Source organism: Poromitra crassiceps (assembly GCF_964638095.1).
Source record: "Poromitra crassiceps genome assembly, contig: HAP1_SCAFFOLD_2041, whole genome shotgun sequence".
Lineage (NCBI taxonomy): Eukaryota > Metazoa > Chordata > Actinopteri > Beryciformes > Melamphaidae > Poromitra > Poromitra crassiceps.
In genome coordinates, this window is record NW_028150383.1 from 8,695 (window position 1) to 17,276 (window position 8,582).

The 8,582-nt window shown below is 43.3% G+C and overlaps 1 protein-coding gene across 1 annotated transcript; it reads left to right on the forward strand.

Annotated features, from left to right (window-relative positions):
- Window positions 1-236: 236 nt before the first annotated feature.
- LOC310772128 (small ribosomal subunit protein mS37-like) lies at window positions 237-7,829 on the forward strand. The gene is made up of 3 exons (XM_083664583.1): window positions 237-537; window positions 5,232-5,350; window positions 7,207-7,829. The coding sequence occupies exons 1-3, from the start codon at window positions 396-398 to the stop codon at window positions 7,315-7,317; spliced, it is 372 nt and encodes a 123-aa protein (XP_083520709.1). The 5' UTR covers window positions 237-395; the 3' UTR covers window positions 7,318-7,829.
- The last annotated feature ends 753 nt before the right edge of the window (window positions 7,830-8,582 follow it).

Sequence of the window (8,582 nt, forward strand, 5' to 3'; positions counted from 1 at the left end):
TTCGCCATCATGGGGAAGAAATATCACATCCCGTCCATCCTTGGTAGCCTGTAATGTTGGAATCAGGTTGGAATCATTGTTGGAATGCGTCCCTCCAGTCAATGGAATACGTGCGCACAACTAGTAGGGTAATCTTGGGAATTCCGACACCATTGAACGCAACAGAGGCTTTCTGGGCTGGGCTTTACGACAATACTCAACGCACTTTACGGCTAATGGCGCCGCCCACACTCGGCTGAGGAAACGATGTGAAGTGATATGCAGACCTTCTCCAATCTATTTTCTGTAAATCCATGTCGTCGCAGTTTACCAGCTAACGTTACTGTCTCTAGTAGGCCTATTTAGCGTTAGTAAGTGTTACAGTGAGTCACGTTAGTGTGCTTGTTGGCGGTGAAATGGCTGCATCGCAGGGAGGCATCGCCTTCCAGGAGAAGGTCGCCAGACTGCTCAGTAGACAGCACGGGAAACCCGTCCTCAAACCCAACAAGGCTCTGGCTCTAAAAGATGCTGTGGCGAACCGCAGAATGAAGAAAGGAGGTAACCTAATAACCCCTTTTCCATTGACAGTCCACCTATTTTTTGTAGCTAGCTGCTAACCGTGACACCCAGACTCAGAGTGACTTTCAATGGGGTCAACAACAGTAGAACAACATTGCATTTGTTTTACTCGGGGTTCCCATTCGTCCTTGAAATCCTATATGTGAATTATGGGTTTGAAATTAATATTATAATCATAAGGATTATTCTCAATATCAATATCATATGTTTCACGTATGCAAAATCAGTGTTCATCTGATTGAACTGAATGGTGATGTCAAACAAACCTTACATTTTCAAATAATATTCCTGACATACCTCATTTGATCAGTTTTTAAGTAACATTTGCTTGTCATCATCAATTTAGACAGCAGAAATGTCACTATTAAAATAACTTCATATCATCACGATGATACTGAAAGACAACAAACAATAATATGCTATTGAATTATCATCCACTCCAGCCCTAAATCAAGCAAGTAGTAACGGACATTAGCCTACTAGTACCTTCTGAATCATATGGGCAAACAGATTAGTAGGCATATCAATCACGGAGCAGATTACAGAAATATACACAGTAACCTGGTCAGCAGCCCTCTGATCTCTACATCAAACTTCCCTTTAGCATCCATATTTACTTGAAAAGCACATGGCATAAACACTTTGGAAGAAGGACTTCCCACAGCATGTGAATGAGTTACATTGGGCTACATTACCTATGAGGAAAGCAAGTTTGTGCATGCAAATAGAGAGTCCGTCAAGAATGCATTGCTGTCGCTCTACCTGGCCCCACCTCCACCTGGGCGCTAGATACCAGCGCCCTGAATCCCTTTGTTTTGAGAGCGAACAGCGCATGTGCAATTTACACAGATCCTGGCTTATCGTGCATTCCTTTATAACTGGGAACTGGTAATCTTACGACTTCAAAGGTCATGAGCTGGGCGGTGACGTCATCAGAGCTGGTATTTCCCATTCCAAACAAGTAGGAGCCTCAGCAGCCCCAACCTCACAAATCCAAGATGGCTGCGCCGCGCAACAACAGTAGTAGTAATCGTAGTAATATTGTTTAGCACTTCTGTTTTGTTTGTGTGTCATTAAATCAGCTGTACACACAGCACTGCCTAACTTCCATCTGTGTGGACAAGGACATGGGGCTGCAGTGTTTGTATGCGCAAAATGCCGCGAAATGCCATGTTGTCAATTGTTATTGCTAACAATGGCTAGCCTGGCTAGCGACTGGATCTGACCAATGAACAGTGAACTTCCCAGCTCAAGTTTTCTGCAAATGGAACGATAACAAAACGGATGTGATGTCATATAGCCTCCACATCCCAGTTATTTTGCGATAAAGGAACGCACGATTAGCACTGCTGGAAGCAGGAAGTCCCCGGACGGCGTCCGTGGCAGAAAGTAGTTGACCCAAAACAGTACACATGTACCATTATGAATCTACATATTTATTGCAGATTATATACTCACTATCTAATATTCACCTCACTCAAAAAAAAAAAAAAAAGGCTATATAGGCCTATATAGGCCTATATATACGTTTTATTTTCCCCTGCTTCATGTGGCTATAGGTGGGGCGGCGCCCTGGCGCCCTCTAGTGGCCGGCCGCCACTGGTTATAACGGTAACTAGAAGTGCACTCAGAGAGTGCAGACCTCCTCAAGGCCAACACTCCAGTCTGCTATTATGCAAAATTTGTGAATCGGATCAGAATAGGGATGTTCATTTTGAATCAATTTCCATAATCGAAATTCGGGAAAATTAACGATCAATTATCGATTATCGATAGCGTAATAATAATAATTATAATTATATATATATATTTTTACTCTGGTCTGGTAAGAACGTTGCGCGTTCTCGGCCAGCTATAATGGCGATGCCGCTGGGTAGTAAGAATATCAGACACTAGCGCTGTGGCCAGGTAAACAAACATGTTACATGTCAGGTTACATGATGTAAGGCAGTCGGCATCTTCCAGCTTAGCTGACAGCACAAGTGTCAAATCAACAGGCCTGAGCTCGGCGCGTCCTTATAACGTCATGAGCGCGCCCGCGGTAACGTTGACAACCACAGTCCATAGTCACACAGCCTTACACTAGCTAGCTAGGCTACTGTACTCACATTTTGAAAGTAGTACTCAGCTCACCGGCTGCGCCTTCCAGGCTTATAAACTCGTGACAAAGAACTCATCTGTCCTGATGGTCGAGTTGCATCCAGCTGCTCTCAGTCCGACGCGTGGATATTATTACCCACGAGATGTGTGTGAATTGATTCAGGTGGGCGTTTACAGCTAAAGGCTAGCTGAGTCCATGCTGACTGCTGCTACTACTTCATAGTTCATAACGTTAAAACGACTTGAATTCACTTAAACACGTGTACCGTTACTCACACTTTGTTGAAAATTAGGAAAGAAGTGTACGAAGTGTCATAGTTATAACAGCCTCACTGAGGTCCGCAGACCGCTGGGTGCATTTGTTTGTGTCCCCAGCGCATGCCGGTGTGAATTCCCCATGTTTAAAACAGTTTTGTTGGCACAAAGGCCCGTGCCCAGCCAGAAAACTAGAGACTATATGAAGCTCCACCTCATGTTAGTCGGCTGTGCAATGGAGTGGGGTGAGGAGGAACGAATTCCACCCAAACCTAGTCCGCAAAAAAATAAAATAATAATAATCGATAAAAATTCCACGTGATCGAATTCATTCCTCAACAATCAATTCTCGATTATCGATTATTGATGAACATCCCTAGATCAGAACCCTGACCCCACGTCCTCCCCAGCCACTCCCCCTACCCACCCCTCGAATGTTGAGTCCTTGAATTTGAAGTCCTTTGAAGTCCTTTTTGGGTTTTTCCTTGGCCCTGGAAACTTCTTAAAAAGTAATTGAATTTGATGTTTAAGAAAGTGTGGGAACCCTGACAGTAGAATAGAAACTCACCGGTAGCGAGCACACTCAAAATAGATAAAAAACTCACTCGGGTGCAGGGCAAGCAAAGAGTTCAGTAGTGATAAAAATGCCAGAACTCCAAATGTCCTTTCACAGGTTTTAATAGTTCCTCAATCAGGGCAGAAACAGACGTTTCAGCCAAAAGCTGCTTAACCCTAACCAGGTCTTCCTCAGTGTTGTGACGCTGAGGAAGGAGTGCTTAACCCTAACCAGGTCTTCCTCAGTGTTGTGACGCTGAGGAAGGAGTGCTGGCATTTTTCTCACTACTGAACCCTGACAGTAGAACAAGCACAAATTGTTTTACAACATTACAAACAACTAACGGTAAGATAGTTAAGGGTCACAGCTACTATCCACCTTATTTTTGAGTGCCCTGCTGTAAAATAATTATGGGTGCAAGGTCCAGTCTGAACGTGACTGATTGTCGCAGCTTGCCATTTCCTCCTCAAAACTCCGACGCTGGGGTAAAAAATAGGGATGCACGATATATCGGCAATCATATCGGTATCGGTCGATGTTAGTAATTTTTTTAACATATCGGTCATATCGGTATCGGTCAGATGTTGCAATGTTAATATCGGTTATCATTATCAGCCAAATTCTTCACATTGATATGAAATAATGCAGTAAATCTATGATTTATGGGCTTTTCCAAAGGCTTTGCCAAAAAGAAATGCATAACTTTTTCAAATTCAGTGTTAACATGTGTTTTTCAGTATGTACAAAATGTGATGATCATAAAAATGTGGTTTTATACAGATCATATCGACATCGGTAAATATCGATTATCGGCCATAACAGCAATGTTAATATCGGTTATCGGCATCGGCCAAAATTTTCATATCGGTGCATCCCTAGTAAAAAAAGTTGCTTGTCACTCGTTTGACGACTTATTTGAGGGAATGTAATAATTTTATCTATCACATCCGCTATTTCTGTTGCTCTTTCAACAACTCGGGATATTTATCGACGAGATTTTCTGCAAGCTGGAAGTGTTGCTCCGTTCGCCTGCAGCTGTCGTTTACAGAGGGGCACACTTGCTATGTTGTGTCTGTGTCGGGAGGGGAGGCTGGCCAGCGAGACTCGTGTCAGGCTGTCAGCAACATAACGGGGGGCGGGCACCGGAAGAAGCACCCACGTCACATCATGGCAGCTAGAAATAAGGTGGATAGACCCTTTTCACACCAACCGTTTTGAGGGTGGTAAAGCTGGAAGTAAAGCAGTAACCCAATACCATTAATGATGGTTCCATTCCATTTAGGCATTCCAGTGCACTGGGGTTACTTCCTCAGGCACACAGGCAGCAAGCCAGGCAATTATGACTCGTGTTCTAGGGAGGCACCCAGATATCTGCCGTATATCGGTATCGGTATCGTCCAATATTGGCCTTGTTGACTGCAGTCGGCCTATTGGCAAAACAGGTGGTGTTCACCGATCAGTTGGGTCACACAATTTCTGCCTGGCTACCGTACTCTCACACCGATAAGTACCCGAACATTCTTCTCATTGAGTACATCCTCCTCGGGCTGGCCAGTTGTAAACGGGATTAACCCATTTCCTTGTTTCAGTTGACACACTGTACAAGAAGAAGTTATCATCTCCTCTACCAAGAATAATGCTACATAATGACGTCAATCTAGAGCTTTTGGACGCACTAATTAGCAGTGCTTCCTTTAGCTTTCCTGTATTTGGCGGCAGAGTTGATGATGAGGGTGAACATGAACGTTTTTTCCCCCCACAGAGGCCACTTGCATCACAGAGATATCGCTCATGATGGCCTGTTGGAAGCAGAACAACTTTGTTGACGAGCTGTGCTCCAAACAAATGAAAGACTTCTACACATGTGTAGAGAAGGCCCAGGTATGTTACCATCCACACCAATACACCCCACCGACATCAGCTCTTTTCCTATGTACACACCAGCGGCCGATAACGATATATCGGTTATCGGCCGATATCGGTTGATAATATCCGTGGAGTGATATACCGGTCGGGCTCTACACAGCTTATTGTGTAATAATAAGTCTTGAGCAATAACCACGCTTACTTCAAACCCAACATCAGAAAACAGTCAAAACACTTAAATGGCAATATTTAAGATTTGGATTGAAACTAATGTCTAAAACTTTTAGATGCTTACTATTATGCACATAAGACATATAAATTACATACCGTAGTTAGAAGGTTATTGTGGATTTGGGTTTCCAGGGGCTTTAATACTCTGCCATGGGAATGAGCTAATAATTGGGGTTGCAGCAGAGAAACGCCAGTTTTACTGCTATTTAACGCTGCCAACGTGTAAAATCGCCTAGTGCCACGTAATATGAAAGGTTGTAAAACGTGGGGCGTCCGGGTAGTGTAGCGGTAGATTCCCTGCCCACCAACACGAGGGTCGGAGCAGGGAACGGGTGGGAATAGCGTGATCCTCCCGAATAAAAAAAGTTGTAAAGAAGCATGTGCCTTTTGCCTGGTGCATTGCTTGCTTGCTCTGTATGTATATCTATCTATTGTCAGCCACCATCTTTGTTGGTGACGTAACTCTACATTCTAAACTCCTATTGGCTCCAGTGATGGGTGAAAGCCAATTGGAGTGTCTGATTCAGAGGCTTGGCTCTGAGATGGAGCAGTGTTGCTAGATGGGGCAGATTGGGCATTATGGGAAAAATGGGCTTGGGTGGGTGGACAGAATTTGGGACAGTTTTCATGAGTTGGGCGGGTTTAGGCTTAGCCTGCTTTCTGCTTTGGCAGGAAAAACACAATTCCTAGCAAAACGAACACTGCCCAAAAGCTTCAAATCACTTCTAGCACAATTCAAAGACATGTGCAGGGCTCCCACAGTCATGGAAAACCTGGAAAAGACATGGAATTTCAAAATCTCATTTTCCAGGCCTGGAAAACTAATGGAATTAGTAAAATTAGGGATGCACGATATTCAAATGAGAAATTATCGGCTGATATGGGCCATTTTAGGTTATTTATTATTCCGATAATTACATTTTAGCCGATAAATAGAGCCGATAATACGAAGCCAACTTTGCTTTGCTTTGCCTTCGCAGCGCAGTTTTTGTTGTCGCGCTCAAACAGCACCTGCAGTTGCAGCCTAGAGGCAAAACATGTGGCCTTCATGGCTGCCGGTGTGGATGTTGGCGGAGATTAGCTCTAATCGAGTCGATCTTAGTGCTTCTTGTATAGTATTTTTACTGAAAATTCATGTTTTATTTCAATAGCTTCCATGTCATGTGACCCATGTCATGTGACGCTGTGACTCTCAAGCACTGAAATCCAACTAAGAGGCATTGTTGTTTTATTGTTATTGTCAAGTCAGTGTTGATTCAGTCACCGCCTCACATTACATGGAAATTATATTCTGAATCCTAGAAAAGTCATGGAAAAGTTTTTAAATTTCATCCATGAAAATGTGTGGGAACCCTGCATGTGTGCACAGTTCTATGTTGAGTTTTTGTTTTGTTATTATGGTTTGCAGTGTACATCCGCTGTATTATTATTGTGTATAGAAGTCTTTATTGATTGACATATCATCTGAGGTTGTGCTGATTCTGGGACTTGTGAAAACTGGATAATAGTGTAAAAAAAAATCACACCTTTCATAAGGCAAAACCTAAAGGTATGGAAAAACGGAAAGGTCTTTAGAGGGTTGAAGTCATGCAAACACACAAAATACTGGTAACAAACAAATCTATTTCCATTCTTCACAGGCTGAAAGGAAGGCGAAACCAGAACATACAGGCATCCAGGGAGGACACTTGCACCCCAAACAAGCCAACACCCTGCTGAAGAGATTTCCCAACGTGCGCACTGAAATCTAGGAAATGTTCTGAAGGTTAGATGAACTTGTAATGTCACGTGGGCTAAAGACTCTTCAATAGTGGACAGTGGATGGGATCTTGGACCAGCGACGGGATCTGATCCAGTAAGGACTTGTCCAGAGTGGACAGAGGATACAGACAGGCATTCCCAGCTGTCTTTTACTGTTCAACTGACTATATTCTTCCCCAGATCGGCAGAGGGTGGAGCAGCGCCCGTGGCAGCAGGAGGAAATTGGCAGGAGATTGGTAATTGAAAGTACAATTAGTATCTTCTATTATTGAATATCATAAGAAATACCATTCAGTAAGTATCAAGGGTGATTCCAACACAAATACAGCCTCTGTTTATCGTTTGTTTTCAGTAAACAATGTCAGACTTCCACTGGTTATTAAATAGTTCTATGTTGCCCATCATTGGTGAGTCCTGGCCTTTGTTCAGTTCACAAGAATTACAGTATTGCAGAGATGGTGTTAGGACAGTAAGATGAACAGTGCAGAGATGGTGTTAGGACAGTAAGATGAACGGTGCAGAGATGGTGTTAGGACAGTAAGATGAACGGTGCAGAGATGGTGTTAGGACAGTAAGATGAACCGTGCAGAGATGGTGTTAGGACAGTAAGATGAACAGTGCAGAGATGGTGTTAGGACAGTAAGATGAACGGTGCAGAGATGGTGTTAGGACAGTAAGATGAACGGTGCAGAGATGGTGTTAGGACAGTAAGATGAACGGTGCAGAGATGGTGTTAGGACAGTCAGATGAACGGTGCAGAGATGGTGTTAGGACAGTGGGATGAAATTCTTCTTCTTGTATTTCATGACCCCTTGATGCGAGCTTACCATCAGTGACCACTTCAGTTTCCAGTAGATCATCATTCCCGTGTAATTTGAGATTGCTGCTTAATGGCATAGTTCAGATATTATCAGCCTATTGGGCAGCTCGCATTACATAAATTAAGTAAGCTAGAGCCAGTTGTGGTTCATCTTTATCCAATATGGATGGAGAATAAGATCATTACTGAGGTATCTGTGGTATACAACTATTCCCTGGCTTCCCACGCTTTCCGGAGCAAAGTGTCTGCTCTTCACCATCTGATGAACTTGTGGCCTTTATTCTACCCTAACCCACCAGGCCAATAACATCTTAAGTTCTTTTTAACCTTTGGTGATGTGGGAACGTCCTGCTTCATTAAACTTCACAAATAACATTGTCCTTTTTCCATTCTTCATAGCCTTCCTCTCCCATTTCAGCTCCCTTTGCTCCCTAT

Excerpts from the sequence above, each read along its gene's own strand:
- LOC310772128 (XM_083664583.1), top strand. The coding sequence starts at position 396 with ATGGCTGCATCGCAGGGAGGCATCGCCTTCCAGGAGAAGGTCGCCAGA. Across the intron at positions 538-5,231 it reads CCGCAGAATGAAGAAAGGAG|AGGCCACTTGCATCACAGAG; the intron begins GTAACCTAATAA and ends TTCCCCCCACAG. Across the intron at positions 5,351-7,206 it reads CATGTGTAGAGAAGGCCCAG|GCTGAAAGGAAGGCGAAACC; the intron begins GTATGTTACCAT and ends CATTCTTCACAG.